General features: G+C 41.5%; 1 protein-coding gene across 1 annotated transcript in view; it reads right to left on the reverse strand.

Annotated features, from left to right (window-relative positions):
• Positions 1 to 4,536: 4,536 nt before the first annotated feature.
• Positions 4,537 to 27,642, reverse strand: part of LOC138981847 (ubiquitin carboxyl-terminal hydrolase 40-like) — a 43,384-nt gene continuing 20,278 nt past the window's right edge. Inside the window, exons 13-29 of the mRNA XM_070354952.1 lie at positions 27,139 to 27,331; positions 26,015 to 26,102; positions 25,434 to 25,504; positions 24,308 to 24,621; positions 23,675 to 23,771; positions 23,280 to 23,333; positions 21,662 to 21,764; positions 21,107 to 21,177; positions 19,539 to 19,671; positions 16,474 to 16,616; positions 14,839 to 14,926; positions 13,120 to 13,345; positions 12,582 to 12,647; positions 12,081 to 12,291; positions 11,502 to 11,624; positions 10,886 to 11,007; positions 4,537 to 7,967 (exon numbers count right to left, since the gene is read on the reverse strand). Of these exons, the coding sequence (XP_070211053.1) occupies positions 7,874 to 7,967; positions 10,886 to 11,007; positions 11,502 to 11,624; positions 12,081 to 12,291; positions 12,582 to 12,647; positions 13,120 to 13,345; positions 14,839 to 14,926; positions 16,474 to 16,616; positions 19,539 to 19,671; positions 21,107 to 21,177; positions 21,662 to 21,764; positions 23,280 to 23,333; positions 23,675 to 23,771; positions 24,308 to 24,621; positions 25,434 to 25,504; positions 26,015 to 26,102; positions 27,139 to 27,331 (2,197 nt within the window). The 3' untranslated portion in view covers positions 4,537 to 7,873. The remainder of the gene's footprint in view (positions 7,968 to 10,885; positions 11,008 to 11,501; positions 11,625 to 12,080; positions 12,292 to 12,581; positions 12,648 to 13,119; positions 13,346 to 14,838; positions 14,927 to 16,473; positions 16,617 to 19,538; positions 19,672 to 21,106; positions 21,178 to 21,661; positions 21,765 to 23,279; positions 23,334 to 23,674; positions 23,772 to 24,307; positions 24,622 to 25,433; positions 25,505 to 26,014; positions 26,103 to 27,138; positions 27,332 to 27,642) is intronic.

Below are 27,642 nucleotides of genomic sequence, written 5' to 3' on the forward strand. Positions count from 1 at the left end.
TTTCTTGTTTTTTCTTTTTGTTTTGAAGTCTGGGACATTATCAGTTGAAGTCTGCCAGGGCCTGTATCTGATCCAGCTGGCGCAGACCCCTGACAGACTGAGACTCCGGTCAGTTGGGTTCGACGAATCCACGTCACAAGCGTCATCACTATGGTGGGCAAAAGGAGGCAGTGTTCTGAGCTTAATTTTCAGGACGAAATCAACTCCCTTTTTGTTCGCCAATTCTGGCTTCTTTTATATTTATTTTATTTAAGTCTTCTTTTTAGTTTCTCATTTTTTTTCTAACAGATGTTTTTGACGTATAGATTTACACCAGACAAGAATTGATATCGATTAAAGGAGCGGGCTCCCTCTCTGTCAGTCTGTCTTGGGCGCGCGTGCGCGTTTGTGTGAGTGTGTGAGCGAGTGTGTCCGTAAGTGTGAGAGCGCGCGTGCCTATGCGTGTGCGGCGTGTATGTGTGTACGGCTTTGCTAGGTCAGTGTCCACATGATATATGTGTGACTGTGTGCAAGTGTGTGTGTGTGTGGTTTTTGCTAATTGTCCCAGGTCATACTGTGCCGGTTTTTTAAATTATAAAATGATCCCTTTTTGGGCTGAACGACAAGATGGACGTTGTAAGGGACATCATAAGGGACATCATTTTAGGAATTGTTTGTTTGTTTGTTTAACGCCCAGCCGACCACGAAGGGCCATATCAGGGCGGTGCTGCTTTGACATATAACGTGCGCCACACAAAAGACAGAAGTCGCAGCACAGGCTTCATGTCTCACCCAGTCACATTATTCTGACACCGGACCAACCAGTCCTAGCACTAACCCCATAATGCCAGACGCCAGGCGGAGCAGCCACTAGATTGCCAATTTTAAAGTCTTAGTCGGTATGACCCGACTGGGCCGTTCAAACCCACGACCTCCCGATCACGGGGCGGACGCCTTACCACTAGGCCAACCGTGCCGGTCCATTTTAGGAATAGCGGAGACAGGGCTTGGTAATTGGATGCGATCATATAAATGGACAAGAAAAACAACAAGTCGCGTAAGGCGAAAATACAATATTTAGTCAAGTAGCTTTCGAACTCACAGAATGAAACTGAACGCAATGCAACGCAGCAAGACCGTATACTCGTAGCATCGTCAGTCCACCGCGCACGGCAAAGGCAGTGAAATTGACAAGAAGAGCGGGGTAGTACTTGCGCTGAGAAGGATAGCACGCTTTTCTGTACCTCTCTTCGGTTTAACTTTCTGAGTGTGTTTTTAATCCAAACATATCATATCTATATGTTTTTGGAATCAGGAACCGACAAGGAATAAGATGAAAGTGTTTTTAAATTGATTTCGACAATTTAATTTTGATAATATTTTTTTTTTATTTAATTTTCAGAGCTTGTTTTTAATCCAAATATAACATATTTATATGTTTTTGGAATCAGCAAATGATGGAGAATAAGATGAACGTAAATTTGAATCGTTTTATAAAAAAAATATTTTTTTACAATTTTCAGATTTTTAATGACCAAAGTCATTAATTAATTTTTAAGCCACCAAGCTGAAATGCAATACCGAAGTCCGGGCTTCGTCGAAGATTACTTGACCAAAATTTCAACCAATTTGGTTGAAAAATGAGAGCGTGACAGTGCCGCCTCAACTTTCACGAAAAGCCGGATATGACGTCATCAAAGACATTTATCAAAAAAAAGAAAAAAACATTCCGGGATATCAATCCCAGGAACTCTCATGTCAAATTTCATAAAGATCGGTCCAGTAGTTTGGTCTGAATCGCTCTACACACACGCACGCACACACACACATACACCACACCCTCGTCTCGATTCCCCCCTCTACGTTAAAACATTTAGTCAAAACTTGACTAAATGTAAAAATGGCAAGACGAGAGAGGAAAAAAGAAGAAGAAGAAAGCAGTCTATAAACACACACACGCACACACACAGACACACACACGCACACACAACAGACACACACACTAAGACATATATATACCCTGGCTCATGCACGCACTAACTCACAGTGTTGTACAGGTGAGAATGGTAAAGCAGTCTTCCTTTCTCTCTCATTCAGCCGGTCTGTCTGTTTGTGTCTGTCTGTTTCCTGTGTCTGTCTGTTTCCTGTGTCTGTCTGTTTGTGTCTGTCTGTTTCCTGTGTCTGTCTGACTCCCGTCTCTTTCTCTGCTCAAACTCACACACAGCACCCGGCCTAACTCACGCACACGCCGCGCGCGCCGGCGCACACACACACACACACAATGGGGACACACTCACACACACTCACACACACACACACTCACACTGGGACATACGAACACACACTGCCGGACACGGCGCACACACACACAATGGGACACACACACATCATAAACACACACACACACACACACACACTCAAACTGGGACATACGAACGGCACACACACACACACATACACACACACGCGCACACACACAATGGGACACACGGACACTGACATACACATAAACACACACACACTCTCACACTGGGACATACAAACACACACACACACACACACACACACACTGGGACACACGACAACAAAAAAAAAAAAATCCACAATGTTTGCATGACCTGTCTTTAAGCCTTCTGATGAGTTCCGGTTATCTGTGCGCGTGTGTGTGTGTGTGTGTGCCGGTGTGTGTCTGCGTGTGTGCGTGTATGTGTGTGTATACAGTCGGCACATGTCTTTGTGACCATACGAAAACAGACGCTAAGAAACGTACAATAGAATCAAGCAAATGGCCAAGATAAAATCGATTTAGCGCTGACAGCAGGAACAGGTGGCGTGGTCCAAGAAACAAGGATGTAAGCTGGCAGGAATCGGATCACACACAAGGTCACCGCTCCACGGGACAGCATGAACAGCCGGCTTACCAATGGGACCGCTACAGCTTAACACAGGCCTGTCTGACAGACGCCCCCCCCCCCCTTTTAAGACCGCCAAACATTTGAGAAAAACACGGAGGGGATCTCAAATATGTGTGTACATTTGCAGATGCGGCAATACAAAATATGACGTTAACCAACAACAACAAATTTAAAGAAAGAAGAAAGAAATACAGGGCGGTAGTGGTGGTGGTGTCTTTCGTGATGGGGGGGGGCACTGGGGAATAAGCTGCTAAGCCAGCGGTTTAAAGTTAGAGTAGTCTGGATAATTGGGAAGAGATATGTGTTGACGCTAAACGAAGGTGTCATTTTTGGAATGGCAATCGTCGGATGTCTTGTGTGTGTCTGTGTGTGTATGCGGTCACAACACTTAACATGTTTCCCAGTTGGCCTTTGAACGTTTAAAAGGCACAGTCCTCCTCCTGTAGATGATTCAGCTCACCATCTTACATCTGACCAGGCGTTTATATGAATCAGAGCAACTTTTCACTTGGATACACACCACACAAACACAACAACACAAGCTTGGTGAATTTCTTTTGAATTTTTTTTCCACATTGACATAGAGAGGTGTTAGTTATAGAACTAATTCAGCAACAAACAACTAAAAGAATCCCATTCTGTGTAGAAAGCTGTAGATTTTTGATACATGCTCAAGTGGAAGGATGTTCTAATCTCAAGTACCAGTCTTATCGTGATTTACCAGTTGCATGGTTTGCACAGGAAGGAAGGGTAGTCTGGATAGCAGGATAGTGTGATTTACTGTTGATCGTGTTCATCTAATGTCTGTTTCATAAAAGTTTCTCAATTAATTTGGGATGCATGTTTTACACAGGAAGGGTACTTGCATGACACAGACCACTTTGAACTCAAAGCCATGACGTTCCCTGTGTAGGGAACGTCATGGCTTTGAGTTCAAAGTGGACAGACACCCATACACACACACACAAGCTGGCAACCACACACACACCACTACACACCAGACCACTGCCAAAACGGGTATACACACACTCTCATACACACACACATCAAGGGCGGATAACATCATTTTTAAGGGGGGGTGGGGGATTTCCCCATTGCAGTTTAGAGACAATTCGACAACGCGAAGCGTTTAGTTGCGGGCGCGAAGCGTTCGAATCTCCTAAGGGGGTTGATAAAAACAAGGTAAATGGAACAATCTGAGCCAAGAAACTTCCTCTAATACACCTTCCAAAAAGTAAATTTAAGAAGAAAATTTGGATCAAAACAAGGACAATTCACCGATCTGGTGCAACCTGAGCCAACAAATTACCCAAATACTTTCCACACCCCTCACCTAGAATACAGAGGCCGGCTCTTAGGGGGATCCAGGGGCATAACAATCAAGGAAAATGGAGCAATCTGGTGCAATCTGAGCCATCAGTTTTTCTTCTTTTATTTTTTATTTTATTTTTTTTAGGCTAAGGGGGGAGGGGGTCTGTAAACCCTGGAAACCCCCCCTGGATCCGCCCCTGCACATATACTAACACACTTATGCACATACACTAACACACACAGTCACACACACAGTCATGCATATATACACACACACACACATACACACACACAAAACACTACACTCAAGACAACACTGCCATAACAGGTATCAGATTTCAATATTTCTTTCATAATTTATTGCCACAATAAATTTATGCTGACCAGATCTCCATCGTTCTGAGGAGAATGCCAATGAAAGTGACAGAATAGAAGCAGAATATGAAACAATGCTCGCGCCATGATGCACTGTGTTAAAATCAAACAAAAAGAGAATGCAACTTTTAACCGATGTTCCACAGTGCTGATCATTCCACCTCCTGCATGGATCCCTGGGCTGAGTGCACAAAGCGAAACTGGGTGCCACCCACTTAGTTTTTTTTAGATTTGTTGCGATTTCTTTATTTAACCAATCAACCATTTAGTATCTTCTCTTCAGCACTCAAAGAGCGCTTCTGGGGTGATAACGCGAGACAACTCCTGTGATCTTGACGCGAGGTGGCGCCAGTTACCAGCCGAAAGAAAGAAGGGGCATAACCTCACCAGAACCGCCCATTGTCTGTTTACCATATAAAATGCACGACTTACACACGAACTGTTACCAAACCGATATGCTGTTTGGGACAAATGCAAGTTTTTTTCCTTTCTTGTGTGCTCTTGCCGCGAGGTGGCGCCAGTTACCAGCCGAAAGAAAGAGGGGTCCTTCACACCCAGTTGGGTGGCACTCAGTTTTACTTTGTGCACCTCAGCCCTGATCATCATTTCATGTCTATTTAAGTACAGGTGTTATCCATTAAATAAAGAAGACAGTCACTGGCCTGCTACTATAAGACATTCTTATGGCCTTTGGTGTTAGCTGAAAGTACGTATCTCTTTCATACACTCATGTGCACATTCACACATGTTTGTATGTATGCACGCACGCACAAACTGCAATAACATTCCATCTTCTCTTTGCCCATGGGGAACAAATTAATTACAGAAACTATTCAACCTTTATTAACACAAACATATATGCACTCAGTACTTGTCGCTAATTCCTGCATCAATTGATTCAGCTACACCAAGACTCTGTATTGTGTACTCAAAAGTATAAAATGATTATAAAAATAACTCCATGACTTATCCCTTTTTTTTACACAAACAAAGATTTTATGAACATGAGTAACGTTTTCCTCCGAAAACGGCGTATGGCTGCCTAAATGGCGGGGTAAAAAACGGTCATACACGCAAAATTCCACTCGTGCAAAAAACACGAGTGTACGTGGGAGTTTCAGCCCACGAACGCAGAAGAAGAAGAAGTAATGTTTACTGCCAGCCATCTGTCTGGAAAGAGTACAGACAAAAAAACGTTAACTGTCAAAACCATTTAGTAGCTTCTCTTCAGCACTCAATTATATTCAGTTAGCGGTATCACCACAAACTAAAACTACTGACAATAACAATTTGTATCCTGATCACTCAGACAAACTTAGTCTTGACACTTGGTTAGTGGTACAAAATCCAACAATACAAAGATAATAAGTCATTTGTAGAAATAGCTTCCTTCTATGTTCTGTCAGAGACCGTGGAGTACACAGTCTGTGTACTCTACAGTCTCTGGTTCTGTTTAAATGCACAAACAAATGTTCTTCACTACTTTGCACCTGCCCTATGTTCATTAACATAACACAAAATGCACTCTCATTTTGGAGCTGACCCGCAAAATACACCAAAAAAAGAAGGAAGCCAATACCAACAATATCACCTCATCCAGAAATCAAAATAATATCTTTCTTTCTTTATTTGGTGTTTAACGTCGTTATCAACCACGAAGGTTATCAAAATAATATAATAATTCCCCTTTTTTCATTCAAATTGAAGCATTTATTTTATTCTCATTATCTGAGAATCGCAACACAGTAACACATCAGCTTCTCCAGCCATTGACATATTTTTCCAACAGCATCCCAAACATCCAAATATCATATCAAGAAAAAGACATAAATAAACAAGTCGTGTAAGGCGAAAATACAACATTTAGTCAAGCTGTCGAACTCACAGAATGAAACTGAACGCAATGCAATTTTTCAGCAAGACCGTATACTCGTAGCATTGTCAGTCCACCGCTCGTGGCAAAGGCAGTGAAATTGACAAGAAGAGCGGGGTAGTTGTTACGCTGAGAAGGATAGCACGCTTTTCTGTACCTCTCTTCGTTTTAACTTTCTGAGCGTGTTTTTAATCCAAACCAAGGACTACTAAACATATCATATCTATATGTTTTTGGAATCAGGAACCGACAAGGAATAAGATGAAAGTGTTTTTAAATTGATTTCGAAAATTTAATTTTGATCATAATTTTTATATTTTTAATTTTCAGAGCTTGTTTTTAATCCAAATATAACATATTTATATGTTTTTGGAATTAGAAAATGATGAAGAATAAGATGAACGTAAATTTGGATCATTTAATAATTTTATTTTTTTTTAACAATTTTCAGATTTTTAATGACCAAAGTCATTAATTAATTTTTAAGCCACCAAGCTGAAATGCAACACCGAAGTCCGGCCTTCGTCGAAGATTGCTTGGCCAAAATTTCAATCAATTTGATTGAAAAATGAGGGTGTGACAGTGCCGCCTCAACTTTTACAAAAAGCCGGATCATCAAAGGTATTTATCGAAAAAAAGAAAAAAACGTCCGGGGATATCATTCCCAGGAACTCTCATGTAACATTTCATAAAGATCGGTCCAGTAGTTTGGTCTGAATCGCTCTACACACACACACGCACAGACACACACATACACCACGACCCTCGTCTCGATTCCCCCTCTATGTTAAAACATTTAGTCAAAACTTGACTAAATGTAATGAATAAAATAGACAAGTTTGGAAAATAACTTTATCGGGTTTGTATGGGTTGTGAAAGAGTGAATACTCTTGCTTTTAGTGAGGCAAGCTTTCTACACATGCCTTGTCCACGTGTTTCAGACACACCTTTCACTAGTGACGGCCCTATAATGTTATGGAACCTTCGACTCGCTCAAAGCAACCCATAAAAACCTGACTGAGTTATTTCCGAATATCATCTATTGCAACACAGCAAAACATCAGCTTCTCCAGTAATTGCAGCTTCCACAAATCAATTCACACACAGCCACACAACAAATGTATATAATTGTGCCAAGGTGTAGAAAGATCTGTCGATGAGCTATTGCATTGCCATCTTTGTGGTCACATCACAGCCAAGCTTGAAAGACTGAAAGTTTACAATAGAACCCCCCCTTTTAAGACCCACAAATGTAAGGCTTCCTCCTTTTTAAGGCCTTGATTTATCTGCTCATAGCCTCTGTAAATTGACCTCCATTTAAAGACTCCCTCCTTTGTGAGACCTGACTTTCTCACATTTTGTTGAGGTCTTAAAAGGGGGGTTCCACTGTACGGTGAGTTCCTCTGACATCATTCTACCGCTACGTAAAGTCTCCGATCTTGATTCTCAGGGGAACCTCTGGTCGTCTTTTCCCTGGACCGCAAAGACCATCCACCAGGTGTTTGGCTTGACGTCTGCAGACAAAAATGCAACAAAATAAAAGCTTTTGTTTTCTAAGTTTATAGATGTTTTGTGTGGCAGACTTCTCTGCAAAGTGACAAATTAAATATGTCAGAAGTTTGCCATCATCAAACCACTGAGTTAGAAAAGGTGGTGCTTTGCTCTGAAGATAAAAAACCAAACAGAATAAAAGTGTTCACTTTTCTATGTTTATAGACAGTTGTGTGTGACAGACTTCTCTGCAAAGTGACAAAATATGTCAGAAGTTTGCCATCATCAAATCACTGAGTTAGAGAGGGGGAGCTTTGCTCTGGGGATAAAAAACAACAGAATAAAAGTGTTCACTTTTCTATGTTTATAGACAGTTGTGTGTGACAGACTTCTCTGCAAAGTGACAAAATATGTCAGATGTTTGTCATCATCAAAACTGAGTGGTGCTTTGGTTTTTACCACCATTTCAATGTCACAATGAAGACCGAATAAACTTTGTTTACAGATGGTGATGGCTTGTCCACACCTAACAAGTTATAACCAAGATATATATGGGTTATTCATGTTTTGTTCTTTGACTGGCAGAGGACCCAAAATGAGGATGTATTTTCTCTCAGACCACAACTTAATACTATTACTAGCCCTAGTAACAACATACATAAACTATAATAACCACCATCAATCACTGCACAGGACGATCAACATTTTAAGATCAATACGACATTAACTGGTATGTAATGTTAATTTGAAGTAACATTAAAGGCACACCCCTTCCCATAAAATCTCTTCTGCTCACTATCTCAGATCTGCCCTGGCTTTAACATGGGATAACACTATCGATCCATTTGGACACACACCAAACATCAACATCCTGACCAGTGGGTTTTAAATATGAATTTTTGTTTGTTTGTTTGCTTAACGCCCAGCCGACCACGAAGGGCCATATCAGGGCGGTGCTGCTTTGACATATAACGTGCGCCACACACAAGACAAAAGTCGCAGCACAGGCTTCATGTCTCACCCAGTCACATTATTCTAACACCGGACCAACCAGTCCAAGCACCAACCCCATAATGCCGGACGCCAGGCGGAGCAGCCACTAGATTGCCAATTTTAAAGTCTTAGGTATGACCCGGCCGGGGTTCCAACCCACGACCTCCCGATCACGGGGCAGACGCCTTACCACTAGGCCAACCGTGCTGGTTTAAATATGAATAATACAACAACAAATTCCCACTCTGCACAGAAAGCAGCAAGGCCTTTCAATCTTGGTATGTGTTTGTTAAATCAATCAATCAATGAGTCTTATATCGCGCATATTCTGTGGGTACAGTTCTAGGCGCTCTGCAGTGATGCTGTGTGAGATGAAATTTTATACGGCCAGTAGATTGCAGCCATTTTGGCGCATATTTACCTTTCACGGCCTATTATTCCAAGTCACACGGGTATAGGTAGACAATTATTAACTGTGCCTAAGCAATTTTGCCAGGAAAGACCCTTTTGTCAATCGTGGGATCTTTAACGTGCACACCCAGTGTAGTGTACACGGGGGGAGGTTCGGACACCGAAGAGAGTCTGCACACAAAGTTGACTCTGTGAAATAAATTTCCGCCGAACCTGGGATCGAACTCACGCTGACAGCGGCCAACTGAATACAAATCCAGCGCGCTACCAACTGAGCTATATCCCCGCCCAAGGCACAGTAAGCCTCCCGTAAACCATCACTGAGCTCCCCGAGCCTCTACATACAGTGCAAGCATACTTCCATTTGAACGCTCACCGAACGGGAACATCCTGGCTGCTTTCTGTCGAGAGTGAGACGTTTTCAAAGAATTTATTTTTGTGGACTATCCAAACGGACTATCAGGCGCCTCGTTTTGGTGCTAGACCTTACTTTTAACATCTAAATAATAAATGGACAGCTTGTTACACAAACATTCTTAAATCATAAAAGAATTATTTTTTCATCAAGACAAGATCAGTACAATTCGAAGTTTTGAAAGTTTGAAAAAAGAAAAGCCCGGAAACGTGTCACGGGAAACGTTTCACGGGAAACGTCTTTCTTGTAGCAGACGACGGTTCTGCTTAGCGCCAGTTACTCTGAATGGTCAACCACCACCGCTCTAGTTCATGTGACTCGCAGCCGTTTGTTGCGTTTTTAGATTCAGAGGTACACAATAACTTGCTATTGCAGATAAGCTTACAGTGAGTCGCATTGAAATCACAAACTGACGACTAAATTGTGAAAAAAAGGAAACTGGATCACACGGGTTCACGATGTCTCAGGGGTAAGATAAACCACACAAAAATAAATTCTTTGAAAATTGCTTGCTCTTTACAGAGGGCACCTAGGATGTTCTCAAGCGGTGAGTGTTTAAATGAAAGGATGTTTGTACTTTGTGTAAAAGCCTGACAGTGTCTGTGATGGTTTACGGGAGGCTGACTGTGCCTTTAAGTTGAAGGGTTCTCTTATAACAATTAGAAAGCCTGGACAGATCTGTGGGGTTTGAAAGGAGAAGAAAGGTACCATTGGACATCACTGACTTTAAAAGGGCGGGGATGTAGCTCAGTCGGTAGTGCGCTGGATTTGTATCCAGTTGGCAGCTGTCAGCGTGAGTTCGTCCCCACGTTCGGCGAGAGATTTATTTCTCAGAGTCAACTTTGTGTGCAGACTCTCCTCGGTGTCCGAACACCCCCGTGTGTACACAAGACCAAGTGCGCACGAAAAAGATCCTGTAGTCCATGTCAGAGTTCGGTGGGTTATAGAAACACGAAAATACCCAGCATGCTTCCTTCGAAAGTGGCGTATGGCTGCCTAAATGGCGGGGTAAAAACGGTCATACACGTAAAAGCCGTGGGAGTTTCAGCCCATGAACAAACAAACAAACAAACAAACTGACTTTAAAAAAAATGAAAACCACACTCTGTGACAGCAACTCACTCTAGTTGCTTTTGGCGCTGTCTCTCCAGTTGCTGCTCTCGGCCCACGTTGTCCTCTGGGGTGGAGAAATCTTCTGGACCCGGAGCACTACCATCACTGCCTACCAGCTGTGAAGACTTTCCCTGGGGTACACAAAATAAACCACTACTGTAAACACATCAAATTCCATAAATGTCCATTTTATAATAAGAAAGAGAAGACAAAGAACACCAATTTCCATTTTCAAGTTTTTAGTTTGTACGTCATTGCAGACAAATATTTTTCACCGTGCAATAACATCCAGCTCAGGCACAAAAGGTTTTGCAAAACCCCTTTGTCTCCCCACTCAACAACAACAAAATCCCCCCCCCCTCCCCCCCCCCCTCCCTCCCTCCCCCCCTCCCTCCCTCCCCCCCTCCCTCCCTCCCCCCCTCCCCCACCCTAAAGAAAAAATACAAAACAACGGAAAACACACAAACAACAACTACGTAACAAGTAAATAAACTAGTTTAAAAAAAAATTGTTTTAACTTATTCCTTCCCTTCCTCCCGTCCCCCTCTCAAAAATCAAGAGAAACCAATGCCAAAATTGCAGTATCAAAAATGATTCATACAAGCATACTAAATGTCATACGTACTATAACGCCGATGACATCTCCATCCTGAACCTGAAACGGTTTCAAGCGAATGTTTGACTTGGGTGCGTGGGTTCTCTTCTTCCCCTTCTTGTTATTGCTTTGATGGTGGCCTTGATTTTGAACCTGCAAAATTAATTGATATTTACAATTTCTTTTGTGAGCCAAAGTTTTTCTGTCTAAGATACAGTTTCAAAATAAAAGTCTTTCTTGGTCAATGTAACTATTTACCGGTACTGCAGTGTATCATTCTTCACAGACTTTTGCTGGAATCCAGGTAAGTGTCAACCCTCACTGTACTAGACTGAAATTATTTCCACGCCTTTTCATGACACACACACTGACACCATCTTTTGTTCGCCTTTCTCTTGCCTTTCTATGACTCCCACCCCTCTCTCTAGGAAAGTGACAGACAGAAAGAGAGATACACAGACTGACAGACACACAAAGACACTCACAGCCACACACAGACACAGACACACAGACACACACACATTAGCTTGCAACACACACACACACACCACACAACACAACCCCACCCCCTTCATGAAATAAAAACATAAACACCTGAATAATCCCTACCTGATCTGTGAGAATCTTCCATTGGAAATCATCGGGGAAGTGTTTGGCGATGGTGAGTGACTCTTCAGACATGGTGAGGCGGCGAGAGATCTCCTGTTTGAGCCTGGCAGTGCTGGAGCCCTGGGCACAATCCCACACCAGCTCCTGGGTCTCTCCGTACGCACGTTCCTCTGGTTTGCGCAGCCTGAGGTTGAGTACCACCTGGTCCGTGCTGAAAACGGCATATTGAAAGATAAGCCAAGACAAGCAAGCAAACAGAGTACAGTGTGTGTGTGTGTGTGTGTGTGTGTGTGTGTGTTAATGAGCGTGTGAGTGTGTGTGTGTGTGTGTGTGTGTGTGTGTGTGTGTTAATGAGCGTGTGAGTGTGTGTGTGTGTTGGTGAGTGTGTGTGTGTGTGTGTGTCAGGGGGTCTGTGTGTATGTGTGTTTGGGGGGGGGGGGTTGGGGGGGGGGGGGGGGGAGGAGAGACACAGGGATAATCAAAATGAATATAAATTCTTACCTGGGCTCAGCATCTCTTGTCACAACCTGAACACCAATGACAGTTTCACCAGTTATCTTCAAACGCCTGAAACCAACCAGAAAGATGTTGTTGTTTGTTAGGAGCAAATTCATTTCAGATACCAAAACATCTGTTGAAATTCTGTAACTGCATAAGTGTACATGTACTAGTTTCTGGTTTCAAAATAAAGCATTTAGTCCATGCTTTGACACTTCTTTAATTGCCAATAGCCAGCTAATTGACCGACGGTTTCATGGATAGATTGATCAAATTATTGATTAATTAATGTATCTATTGATCTATCCATCCATCGCTCCATTCATTCATTTATTTACTGACTGATTTAGTAATTTCTTAATGACTTTACTTACTTCTCTGTTGATTTTTTTATTCATTCATTTATTTACCCATATTTACAAGAGAGTGTGAGCTACATGAAGACCTTTAATCATTTATTCATTTATCTATTTATTTATTTATTTATTCATTTCTGTCTGTCTTTCTTTCATTCTTTCTTCCCTTATTGATTAACGTTTACCTGAGAGTGGTCTGAGCTCCACGCAGAACTCGACGAAGCCGCTTGGCTCTCCCCTCCACTGTGCTGACTCGTAGCTGATTGACCTTGACCTGCAGCTGCTTCTGCGACACTAATAATTCTCGGATCTCGATACGAAGATCTTCAAACGTTGCGTCTCTGGAGATGAGGATGTCTCCAACACGTTGCGGGCTATCTTTGCCTTTCTTCATGTCTCCGATTAACAGGTCTATCATAGGGACAAAAGTGTTGCGTGATTTATTTTAATGCAGAACAAAAATTGTGGAAGTGAAAAATGAGGCATGGAATGATGCTGTAATGAAAGTACATTGAATGATGTAATGCAGAAAATGTGCAATAAAATTTTTTTGTGGTTAAAAGACTGCAATGATATTGTATTACTCACACGGACAGTTTTTGTACTACATGTACACAACAAGAATACAAAATCAACAATCATGAGACTTAAGAGAACATGAAACAAGGCAAAAGTAATCAACAAAGCTTTGAAGATAGAGTTAACATGGAAGAAAACTCTCTTCCCCCTCGCCTAACAATCCCCACCTCACCAGATTTACCTTCATCTCTTGTTCACTGCAGACCAACTTTAAACCTGTCATCGCCATGAGCAAGACTTGGCGAAGCAAGAGCATACTGCAGACTAACTTTACACCTGTCATCGCCATGAACAAGACTTGGCGAAGCAACAGCACACTGCAGACCAACTTTACATCTGTCATCGCCATGAACAAGACTTGGCGAAGCAACAGCACACTGCAGACTAACTTTACACCTGTCATCACCATGAACAAGACTTGGCGAAGCAACAGCACACTGCAGACCAGCTTTACACCTGTCATCGCCATGAACAAGACTTGGCAAAGCAACAGCACACTGTAGACCAACTTTAACCTGTCATCGCCATGAACAAGACTTGGCGAAGCAACAGTACACTGGAGACCAACTTTACACCTGTCATCGCCATGAACAAGACTTGGCGAAGCAACAGCACACTGCAGACCAACTTTACACCTGTCATCGCCATGAACAAGACTTGGCGAAGCAACAGCACACTGTAGACCAACTTTAACCTGTTATCGCCATGAACAAGACTTGGCGAAGCAACAGTACACTGCAGACCAACTTTAAACCTGTCATCGCCATGAACAACTAAATCTAATCTGTATGTTATGCAGTGTGCGCTTAATATGACACTCTTTTCTTTCGAAAATATACTCATCGGAGTTTAAGATTTGCTGCGGCAATGATCGCTGGTCTGCAGTGATTGCAGAAGTGTTTTAACTAAGGTCACGTGGGTTTGGCTTGTGGTCATGTAAGTGTAGGAACACACATGTGCCTAGCGATCATTGCCAGTGATCGGCAAGCAATCGGCGGCAACGCTTGGCTCAGTTGTGCATATTTTCTAAAGTAAAGGGTATCATAACGAGCACACACGGCATGACATACACATCAGAGTTAGTTGTCTGTCGCCCTGGCCGGTCTAGGCCGGTCAGCAGCATTCTGTTCTTTTGTCTTGCTTTCAAAAGCTTGCCACACTGCTTGAAAATCCTGACAGTGTTATTTCCGAACATCGCCTATTTCAACCAATCTGACCAAGCGTTTGGTTTGGTTCTCAACCAGTTGGGTACTTTCTTGTGAATACCATCCTGGCTGTGCTGAACAAAAAATGTTTTTGGTTTTTAATAATTGTGTTGTCTTTACCTTCAATTTTAGGTGAGAAGCTGCTGAGCCAGGAAGCATCCAATTGCTTGGGGGAAGCATACAGCCAGATAGGAAGCGACACAAACCCCTGCACAAACAAACATATACACGATACATACTGAATTCAAATTTAACAGGTTCAAATAGTGCCAAAATTAACCATTGGTAATTTTCTGCAACAATACATAAACAGAACGAGTTGCACAGAGCAACAGACAGACAGACAGACAGACAGACAGACAGACAGACAGACAGACAGACAGACAGACAGAGAGAGACAGAGACAGACAGACAGACAGACAGACACACAGACAGACAGACAGACAGACAGATGCACAAACTTAAACGTTTATAGTGTGTTCAGACACAAACTCTTTCTCATTCTTCCATTTAACTACATTGGAACCCCCCTTTCAAGACTTCCGATAAATGGAGAAAAGCAGGTTTTAACAAGTCGCGTAAGGCGAAAATACAATATTTAGTCAAGTAGCTGTCGAACTCACAGAATGAAACTGAACGCAACGCAACGCAGCAAGACCGTATACTCGTAGCATCGTCACTCCACCGCCCGTGGAATTGACAAGAAGAGCGGGATATTCGTTGCGCTGAGAAGGATAGCACGCTTTTCTGTACCTCTCTTCGTTTTAACTTTCTGAGCGTGTTTTTAATCCAAACATATCATATCTATATGTTTTTGGAATCAGGAACCGACAAGGAATAAGATGAAAGTGTTTTTAAAACGATTTCGAAAAAAAAAATTTGATAATAATTTTTATATATTTAATTTTCAGAGCTTGTTTTTAATCCGAATATAAAATATTTATATGTTTTTGGAATCAGCAAATGATGGAGAATAAGATAAACGTAAATTTGGATCGTTTTATAAATTTTTATTTTTTTTTACAATTTTCAGATTTTTAATGACCAAAGTCATTAATTAATTTTTAAGCCACCAAGCTGAAATGCAATACCGAACCCCGGGCTTCGTCGAAGATTACTTGACCAAAATTTCAACCAATTTGGTTGAAAAATGAGGGCGTGACAGTGCCGCCTCAACTTTCACGAAAAGCCGGATATGACGTCATCAAAGACATTTATCAAAAAAATGAAAAAAACGTTCGGGGATTTCATACCCAGGAACTCTCATGTCAAATTTCATAAAGATCGGTCCAGTAGTTTAGTCTTAATCGCTCTACACACATACACACACACACACACGCACAGACACACAGACACACATACACCATACCCTCGTTTCGATTCCCCCTCAATGTTAAAATATTTAGTCAAAACTTGACTAAATATAAAAAGGACAGGATCTTAAAATAGGGGCAAATGTACAAATGTTATGAACAGAAAATCTGAAAATTCAAGGTCTTAAAAATGGGGAAATCTGAAATTGGGGGGTCTTAAAAGGGAGTTTCCACTGTATTCCATTATCATACGATTCATAGCAATAAACAGTGTCACAACCTATCTTTTCTCATAATCAATAGTTATACATGTACTAAGCAACCCAAACCAAACCCACAAAACCAACCCAAACACACAGAGAAATTAAGACCAATACAACCCAAACTAACCCAACAAAACAATCAACCAAGCTCACCAATCATCATCTTTCATGAAGATTACCTTTGGAGGAAGCCTGCCTTTTTCAAGAATGAAGAAATCACCAGGGTTTATTGCGCATTGGTAGAGGTTCTGAGTCAGATCCTCTAGAATATTTGCTGGTTCCCCAAAGAAGTTGGTTTTACGCAAGTGCCACTCTGAGGGTTCTGTTGAGGGAAAACAAAATTAATTAAAAGAACAAATAATAATGACAAAACAGTAACATGAAAAACCCACAGACACACAAATACAGACAGGCACACATACAGACTATGTTGAGTCTTCAGAGTGTTTTTGTTAACAAGACAAGAAAAATTTACACAACTTTTCTAGACGTTGTGTTTAAAAAACACTCTGTGTTTGATATGGCAGATTCATTGGGATACCCTGATATCGAGAGATTGTTATATGGGGGGGGGGGGGGTTGTTATGTTGAAACTTTTATGCTGAGCACATTCATAGCTGTTTCTCATCTGACCATTTTTTCAAAATCTGCTGATTCGCACAAAAATGGGATCCCTAGGAGTAGGATCCTGTTCAACATACATATTAAGACTGAAAGTTAATATTTTCCATGTAGATTTACCCAGATGTTCCATTTCATACTGAACCTTTTTTTTTTTACATCAACATAACACAGCTTTGTCATAAGCAACTAATTTCCCTGACTGATTTGTATTTGTAAATGACTGTAATCTGAACAGTGTGGGCTAAATTATTCATCCTGCTTTTCCGTTCTTTCTACATAAAACTGCTTGCAGAATATTAAAAAAAAAATTAGTCCCCCACAAAATGCCCAACAAGTGTTCCATCAAATGTATGTTAAATTCATCTTGTGAAATACTTTGATGACCAGCTTTTGTTTTTCTATTTGGAAATGTGAAATATGAGAGCCAGGCAAAACTGCTAACATGTACAGAACCACACAAATACACACAAATAAACAGAGCAAAAAGAGACAAACACACAAACACTTCTTTCAATTCATCTGCATCAATGAAAGCAATAGTTGAGCTTTAGCAAGCAAAAACTACCCCCAAGGTTTCAGTAAATCATAAAATGTGTTGAAGCCAGGTGTGCTGTTGTCTGCTATGTACCCAGGTGTTCAGACAGGTTAACTACATGGGTACAATATTAGTTTCATATCCTTTCTTTGTTATGTGACTCACATTTCACATTGTTCCCACATATTCAACCTAATGCTGAAACTTAAGTAGAGTATGTCTGGCAAACTTCAGTATCAATTATTTGTGTACATTATTTTAAAAAGTTCTTTTTTTCTCCTTTTTTTTTTGGGGGGGGGGGGGGGTGGTGTTGGGGACTGGGGCTGGAAGGAAGAGCAAACAAACTCTAACTTATAGTCTAAGCCACAAAAAAAGCAAAAGTCAAAAAACCTTTTGCAGTTCAACATCAAGAGGATTGCAAGACATACTAATTTTCTTCTTCCCTGCCCTTTGTTTCTAAAACACCTTCTGATTTCTCTCTCTCTCTCTGAGACTCAATTTAAATTGACTCTAAACAGTCATCTTCAAATATCATCCTTCCTTCTGTCAAAACACTGAAATAATTATCAGTAATATTTTGTTTCCTGTATGCCATCATCCACCTTACTTCACAGATGACGCCAATGGAAATAGTCAGAAGTTGTAGCTGTAGTCATTTCAAAACATATAGCCAGACTGCTAACATTCCGAAAAACAAGAATATTTAGTTTATAAAACATACATTTAATCGCTGACAAAACAAACCATTCACAGTCATCACCAGCATTCCATATATAAAACCATTCTCGTTTTTTTCCATTCTTGTACATTCACACTGCGTACAACTGCAATATCAGTCCACTTTCGATTGTTCTCAAGGGTGTTCTTACATCACCGGTACCATTGTATTAGCAGAACTGTCCGCATACAGGAATGAGACCAGGGTAGAAATGAAAAAGCTTAACGGCTTCTTGGAAAGGGGGCATGCCACCTGAAGCTAAGAAATGTTCATAATTTGGAAAAGTTCATCATAAATGCAAAAAAATGCCCATGTCAAGTTTTTTAATGGGCCGGTAAGGCATGTTTACACAGATCCACGTACTTCCTCTTCTTGTGCATTCCTAAGCTTTTTACTTTCAGCGGCACGTCACCTTATGGTTTGAGTTTTGCGTGAAACCCTGCCACGTGGGTAGCATGACGCGGTCTTTGAAGGTATGCAAGCTAGGTATCTGTGTGATTCTAAGTCTCTAGACTTTTGCTGGAAATTGGAGATCTTTAACATGCACATCAGTCTTTTCCCTTGCATTTGGGTGGCACAATTCCGTCAGCTTAGAGACTGCACGGAACCATTAATCTGGTCAATTCAGAAAAATACCCCGCCGTCCCGCCATAGCGAAAAACTGGAAGCCTGTGTGCTACTGACTGGAAGCTACAAACCAACCACGGATCCCCATACTTCTTCTTCTTCTTCTGCGTTCATGGGCTGAAACTCCCACATACACTCGTGATTTTTTGCACAAGTGGATTTTTACGTGTATGACCGTTTTTACCCTGCCATTTAGGAGATCCTCATACAAATCCCATCCCTGCACATACAACTTACCACTGAGACCAGCTTCCTGTGCCATGGCCTGGACGCAACAACTCACCACTGAGACCAGCTGCCTGTACCATGGCCTGGACGCAACAACTCACCACTGAGACCAGCTGCCCATACCATGGCCTGGACTCAACAACTTACCACTGAGACCAGCTGCCTGTGCCATGGTCTGGACGCAAGAACTTACCACTGAGACCAGCCGCCTATGCTATGGCCTGGACGCAACAACTTACCACTGAGACCAGCTGCCTGTGCCATGGCCTGCACACAACTTACCACTGAGACCAGCTGCCTGTACCATGGCCTGGACGCAACAACTTACCACTGAGACCAGCTGCCTGTACCATGGCCTGGACGCAATAACTTACCACTGAGACCAGCTGCCTGTACCATGGCCTGGACGCAACAACTTACCACTGAGACCAGCTGCCTGTACCATGGCCTCGACGCAACAAATTACCACTGAGACCAGCTGCCTGTGCCATGGCCTCGACGCAACAACTTACCACTGAGACCAGCTGCCTGTGCCATGGCCTCAACGCAAGTCTCCACTGTGGAGTGTTTGTGCAGCGTGACCTGCAGGGCTGGACCTTCTTCTTTCCCTTCGGGCTGCGGGCTCAGCTTGAACGCCAGTGTCATCTGCCCATGGGATCTCTTTGTTATCAGTCTTGCAACATCTACCTCATGTTGACACAATTATACAGTGGACCCACCCCCATACACACACACACGCACATTCTCGATTTAAGATCCCCCCACCCTTTCCAGGCCTTAGATTCTAGATTTTCTGCTAATAACATCTGCAAATTACCTCCATTTTAAAATTCCAGTTCCAGACCTGTTTACCCTAAACCCGAGGCAAGAGTACTTTCCCAAAAAGTTGAGTGTATTTTTTAAAAAGTTGGTGTACTTTGCAAGCAAAGCCATATGGGGTAGGGAAAATGTACGCGTGGGTGCAAACGTGTTTGTGTAAGAATAGCATGTCTTGTGAACACCTTCAGAATTTAACTCCTTCCAATACAACAGGAATAAAACAATTTTATTTACCTGTCAGTTTATAGCATTATAACCAGTGTCTTCCAAACAGATTGATAATGAAAAGATGAAGTTCGTGAAATAACATCTGCGGTTGACAGTGGAAAGTTCATTTTTACAATCATCTCAGAAAACATTGCTTCAGCGCGGACTACAGCCTTTTCTTCTGGCAGGATTTGCTTTGCGGGAATGAACTTGATAATTCATTGGCAGCTTTCAGCGGATTTCTTTGCAGCAAACTTGTCCAGGTGAGTTTTGGAACTGCAGTGTCGTTCGATGTCATTTTTCCCAGCATGGGCAACAGAGAAATCTGATTTACAATACTTGCAGTGTGCATGACTTTTTCCCATAGTAGACTCCACAATTCCTGGCTCTTTCTTATATTTCTCCAAGAAAATCTGCTGCTTCTGCTGTTTAGACTTGGTACAGTCATCCGAAACTGGCACATTTTTCCGCTTCATTTTGCCACGATTGTCCAGACGATCGCACGTGCCGACAACTGAACAAGGTTTCCACAGCTGAAGACTCGCTGTCATGGTTATCTCCCTTCGACCGAAACCGGTATCAGTTGTACTATTCCGTAATCAGCACACCAACACCGGAAAACGTATTCTAGACTTTTTCTTAGGCGTATTTTGTGCATGTGTCGCGTATTTGCGTACCGATAATAATTTGGCGTACAAAATACCCCCAAATCGTACTGGTAAACAGGTCTGCAGTTCAAAACCTGATTTTCTCAGTTTTTACAGTTTTAAAAGTGGGGGGGGGGGGGGGGGGGGGGGGGGGGGTGTGTGTTTCCAGTTTCACATTTTACCGAATTCTGTTGAAGACCCAAGAAGCACTGATTTCAAACACAAAACCTGGCAAGCGTCAAAAAGCATCAGAAAACAGAATAACTCTGAGGTGAGAATATTGTAATTACTTTGAACGCCACTACGATACCCAAAGCTTGTTATCCAGGCATATTTACTTCTTTTTTTTCATTGAACACTTGCAAGATGTACACGAATGTTTAAAAAAAAGAAGCATATTTCCTCACCTGTAAGGTGTCCAGCACTAGTTTTGTGTTTCTAGTGATACCAGCTTTGCCCACTGTTAAGTCCTCGTTATCTGCACGAAAAAAAAATCTAATAAAATTGTTTGGATTCTTTGGGTGGATCTAGCCCAACCGCTGCACTTGTAATGCGAAAACAGATGCACGCACGCATGCACACACACAGACACGCACACACACATACACACAGACACGCACGCACACATACGCATGCACACACTCGCACACAAACAAGTATTCAAAATCACAACAAATGTTTGCTGCTTTCTATGTTGACTGAAGGACGATCAGCTGTCTGTTACAGTTTGCTGGTCAGTCTGTTTGACATGCTGTCACTCTCTCAACCTGGGCCAAGAAAAAGTAAAGCAATAAGGAAATTATGTTCAGCATGGTTCATCATGTGAGCATGTGTGTAAGAACATTTTAACTGCTAGTATTCATAACGTGGGGTGAATTATTAGCTGTACCTAGGTCACGATTGTCCTTTGACCGACAAACTTAAACAGATGAGTGGGGTTCGTTGCCTTAGGAAAGACTTACATGCTGTCTGCAACCCCTTGAGTGAATCATTCTCCCTGATAGCCGCTGCTTCACAGGATATGCAGTATGTTGCCATGAACAACTGTTTCACTTCTCCCACCGTCTATATTGAGTAAATCAAATGAAAAAGACTAGTTAATGCAGTTACGAGTAAAAAAAAAATATATCCAGACAGATAATTCATCAAAATAAAAACAAGTCGCGTAAGGCGAAAATACAATATTTAGTCAAGTAGCTGTTGAACTCACAGAACACGTGGAATTGACAAGAAGAGCGGGGTATTCGTTGCGCTGAGAAGGATAGCACGCTTTTCTGTACCTCTCTTTGTTTTAACTTTCTGAGCGTGTTTTTAATCCAAACATATCATATCTATATATTTTTGGAATCAGGAACCGACAAGGAATAAGATGAAAGTGTTTTTAAATTGATTTCGAAAAAAAAAAATTTGATAATAATTTTTATATATTTAATTTTCAGAGCTTGTTTTTAATCCGAATATAACATATTTATATGTTTTTGGAATCAGCAAATGATGGAGAATAAGATAAACGTAAATTTGGATCGTTTTATAAATTTTTATTTTTTTTTACAATTTTCCGATTTTTAATGACCAAAGTCATTAATTAATTTTTAAGCCACCAAGCTGAAATGCAATACCGAACCCCGGGCTTCGTTGAAGAGTACTTGACCAAAATTTCAACCAATTTGGTTGAAAAATGAGGGCGTGACAGTGCCGCCTCAACTTTCACGAAAAGCCGGATATGACGTCATCAAAGACATTTATCAAAAAAATGAAAAAAACGTTCGGGGATTTCATACCCAGGAACTCTCATGTCAAATTTCATAAAGATCGGTCCAGTAGTTTAGTCTGAATCGCTCTACACACACACACACACACACGCACGCACACACATACACCACGACCCTCGTTTCGATTCCCCCTCGATGTTAAAATATTTAGTCAAAACTTGACTAAATATAAAAGGTAACAAAGTATTCACCCTCATATTCTTTGTGCTGTGAATGTTCTTTTAACATCTTTCAACTACCACACATTCTACCATCACCACCAAAACCAATGTCTAAGGCTTTATTCCTGGAACTCAGAAGAAGAAGATACGAAAAAAAAAGTTCTTTATGAGGATCAGAACAGAGAAGAATTCAATGCAACATCTCTTGCTTTTATAATAATAAACCGGACTTCCTATTTCTATCATAATGATCTGGACTTTGTTTTATTATATGCACATTGTTTTTTAACACCTCATCAGTTTCACGAAAGATGACAGCATTTAACTGTACTCACCATCTTATCTCAGCCTTGCTCTTGATTAAAATGCAAGGAATAATCATTATGTGTCCAACATGATCTTTAAATTCTGAAATATCGTTCACAAGGATAAAGCTAAATAGTTCAGAACTTGAAAAGATAAACAGAGTTCCTAAAAACGCTGGAGAACAGATCTTCCGAAATCTTCCTTGCTTGAAAACAACAACAAAAACAAAGCTACTGTACTTTATATATAAATTGTCAACTTCTGGCAAATCATCAAGGTCCAGAGAAAAGCACAGAGTGTGCAATGAGCAGAGGTACTTTTGAGGTGCCACAACTACTCACCATGTCTTTATCAATCTCCAACTCCAAAACTGACCACTTCTGTTTCTTCTCTTGCTGCAAAAAGAAACAGAGAGCAGTTCAGTCCTTTCTGTCTGGCTGTATGAGTGAGCGAGAGTAAAAGGAGAGGAGAATGCAAAATATGCAGTTTACTTAAAATGGCTAGTTTACTTGTTCGTCTTTCTGTTTTTCTCTCTTGCAAACGACCTCCCCCCCCCCCCCCCCTCCTCCACACACACACACACACCTACTTATCACTAAGTAAGTGAAAAAATCGTCATATTTACACACTTCAGAAAACACACACACACACACACATGTGACATACTGACACACATACACACATACTGACATGAAAACAACAAGAAAGACAAACAGAAGAGGAAACCAAATCTAACCTCATCACAGCGATTCTCAATGTTGACACAGAATCGGTACTCAGACTGACTTTCCGCTGGCGTGGGCTCTGTTTCACTGATAGCGACATTGGACTGACTGAAAGTAAAACAGCAAAATTGTGTAAACCAAAGTACTCAAATTCGTCCACACCTTGTAAATCTTAATACCTATTTTTCAGTTTAGACAGAAATTTCCATGAGAAAGTATCTTTTTTTTGTGTGTGACACCTAAGGCCGGTTCTTGCAAAGAAATATATGTTTTAAAAATATCCAGCATGATCACTTCAGTATAGTACTAGATCTCTCCAGCCCATAAGTAACATCTCTGTCATCAATTTCCTGATCTAGCCCCATGCGAGGTTTGCTGACCCGCTGAATGAATCTCAAAATGTTCACTCTTCTTTGAGTATGTAACATCGTAATACCAACTGTAAAAGAATCTGAGTTTTAAAGGACCTTCTACCTTTTGCTCAGATACACCTAAAATGTGAATAGTTTTTAAAGAGGCGGTCAAGAACAAAAACAGAGAATAAGATCGATGTCGAAATGGGTCTGTATGACCCCTGGGGAAACATCAACCAACCAACCATGTGACATAATTGCCAAAGGGGATTGGGGAGAAATTTCTCTCACTTGTTGGCATCAGTTGCAAAAGAGGCTCTGCCCTCTCCATCGAACAGAACACAAGAACCATCCTTGAGGTAAATGGACTCGAGCGTCTCTTTCTCTTGGCTGTTCTCCTCGCCGCTTTGCATCGACCCGTCTGGGAACTGCAGGCGTAGCAGGTCAACAGGGATTCCCGACAGACTGCTGACTTGTGCGTGGAACTGTTTTAAAGGCATGTTCTTGGGGAAGTTGTGCGATATCTCCTGCGCTGAGCAGTACTGTTTGAGCTGTAACGTGATTGGTTCGCTGTCCAGGCCTGTTGGGACCGGCTGGCCATCCACCTGCAAAAAGGTATGAGTGTAATATAATGATGATAATGATTAAAAAAAAAAGAAGATCCGGAGAGGGAGAGGGATACTTAGGTTAAGCTCACAGACTTCTTCTTCTACTTCTTCGTTCATGGGCTGAAACGTTCACTCATGTTCTTGCAGCCATACGCCTCTTTCAGGGGATTAGCTCACAAACAAATCATCAACAGTAAGTGTCCTCTTCAGGGCTTCCTCTTGCTGCTTACAATATCAATCCATGGTGAAAATTAGAATTGTTGAAGAAAAGACAACACCAGAGTTTGTAACAAAACATTTACACAATGCAGTAGCAGAATAGAAAGGAAGTGAAATCACCAAAATAGTGTAAGCAAGACAAAAGCTTGAGTTTCACATTATGAGAGGTAAATATTGTACATTGGGCGGGGATATAGCTCAGTTGATAGAGCGCTGGATTTGTATTCAGTTGGCCGCTGTCAGCGTGAGTTCGATCCCAGGTTTGGCGGAAATTTATTTCAGAGTCAATTTTGTGTGCAGACTCTCTTCGGTGTCCGAACTCCCCCCCGTGTACACTACATTGGGTGTGCACGTTAAAGATCCCACGATTGACAAAAGGGTCTTTCCTGGCAAAATTGCTTAGGCACAGTTAATAATTGTCTACCTATACCCGTGTGACTTGGAATAATAGGCCGTGAAAGGTAAATATGCGCCGAAATGGCTGCAATTACTGGCCGTATAAAATTTCATCTCACACGGCATCACTGCAGAGCGCCTAGAACTGTACCCACGGAATATGCGCGATATAAGCGTCATTGATTGATTGATACCTGCTGACCATCCCAGACAAACAATATTGTGCCGTTCTCCACAGAAAGCTCCTCCAGAGTTTTTGTTTTGTCTGAAAAAAAATAACATTTCTGCTGTCAACAATTTTTCTTTCATATATTAAACAGAAGACCGCAAGACAAACAAGAAAAAAAAATGAACAAGAACGCCCAAACCACAGCAAAAATGTGACCAAGTCAATCTCATGTTAAACGAATCCCTCAATGTAATCATCAAGTTCAGTGTGCAACTGCATGCTATTCATCACACACATAGACACACACACACACACACCACACACACACCACACACACACACACACACAGACACACACACAAACACACACACACGCACAGACACACACACACCACACACACACCACACACACAGACACACACAGACACACACCACACACCACACACACACACACACACAGACACACACACAAACACACACACACACTTCCAGACACATAGACACACAGACACACACACAGACACACATGCATTGAAGTAATCTGTCCACAAACATTTACAAATACAGTATTCAAATCCTTTTTGACACATATACATCATCATTTTACCTTCCAGTTCATCAAACAGGTGACGCTTTGCTTCCCAGCACCTCATTCTGTGGACGTGAAAGCCAGGACTCAACGCCTCACCACCAAGCTGTGGAATGACAACTTCAGTGATTCATCACAACCTTACACAGCTAGAGTGGATTTGGAAGGGTTGTAATGTATGTTTTAAAGTTGTAATTCTTATGAAAGGCTGTGATTTTTATGTGATGTAATATATAGGGTGTCTAAAAAAAACAAGTACCCAAAAAGACATTGAAACATCAGTACCGAGAAATGGAAAAACTAATATGTAAGCTAATACGCTAATATGTCTGTCATTGGAAAATGGAGTGGCTACATTGATCACGTGGTGTGAAGAAACAGACGATCTCAACTGAAAGCTGTGAACTGGGGACAAAACTTCTATGAACTGACTACAATATCACGCAAAAATGATTTCAATAAAGTTACTGACTTGTCTGTGATACCCCGTATATCTAAATCTGTTTAGTGAGGAGGGGTGGGGTGGGGGTGCTTGTAGACAGCTTTGAATGAAAATGGAAAACTAATTCTTTCATATGTTAAGCAATTGGCTAGTTCTTTATTCTCCCAAACTGCTAATGCTGTCACTTTGCACAAATCCAAATGCATGTTTTAAAAGGTATCTTCAATCTCACCCTTAGTTTTAACAGACCAAGCCTCACTTTTTAAAATACAGGGTTATCTTCACCTTACAAGTTGCTCCAAAGGGGGCACTCTAACCAAAATGAATCATTGTAGTCAAATGATTTCCCTGTTGTTACATCCTCTGCTAAAATGTCATAACTTCATCAGTGTTTTTTAGTTGCCTGACTTTTTTGTTACGTATGTGAACTGTGGAATTTTAGTTCAAAAACAGATAGACTGCTAATGTTCCACAATTCACAATAAAAAATACAAGAATTGTAGGTTAATGCAAAAATCCAAAAACAGAGCCCTGAGCCTGCAATCCGGCATGGATTAGCGCTATAAAAGAATTTTTCATTATTATCCTCATTATTAACTGTGCTGGTTTGCACTCACTGTAGTAATGGCGTCAAACAGGTGAAGTCTCGGACAGGTCAGCTGGATTATCATTATTACTAGCTATGCTGGTTTGCACTCACCGTAGTAATGGCGTCACACAGGTGACCGAGGGTCTGAAGTCTCGGACAGGTCAGCATGATTTGCTCCTCCTGTGAGGTCAGCACTCCCTTCTCCATCCCATGCGTCCAGTGGAAGCGAACCTCCACCTGCACCTCCGTCTTCCGCCGCTCTTCCTCGTCCTTCCACTCTCGTTCCTTCCGTGCATACTCCTCCCTGGGTGAGCAAACAAGAGTTAAAGTAACAGTTAAACCCCCCTGATAAGACTCCCCAAATGTTTAGACTAACCCCCCCACCCCAAATTTAAGACCCAAGTTTTTCTAATTTTGATGCCTGTAAACTTACCTCCATTTTAAGACTCCCTTCCAATTAAGATTTAATTTCTTTCAGATTTTTCGGAGGTCTTGAAATGGGTGTTCTGCTGTTCAACAGAAACTTCACTGATCATAGCATGAATACAAAAAATAAAAAGATTGCTGGAAATGTTGCAAGCAAGCACAGTTTTAGGAACATAATAAAAGAATTAC

This window comes from Littorina saxatilis, linkage group LG12 (genome assembly GCF_037325665.1).
Source record: "Littorina saxatilis isolate snail1 linkage group LG12, US_GU_Lsax_2.0, whole genome shotgun sequence".
NCBI lineage: Eukaryota > Metazoa > Mollusca > Gastropoda > Littorinimorpha > Littorinidae > Littorina > Littorina saxatilis.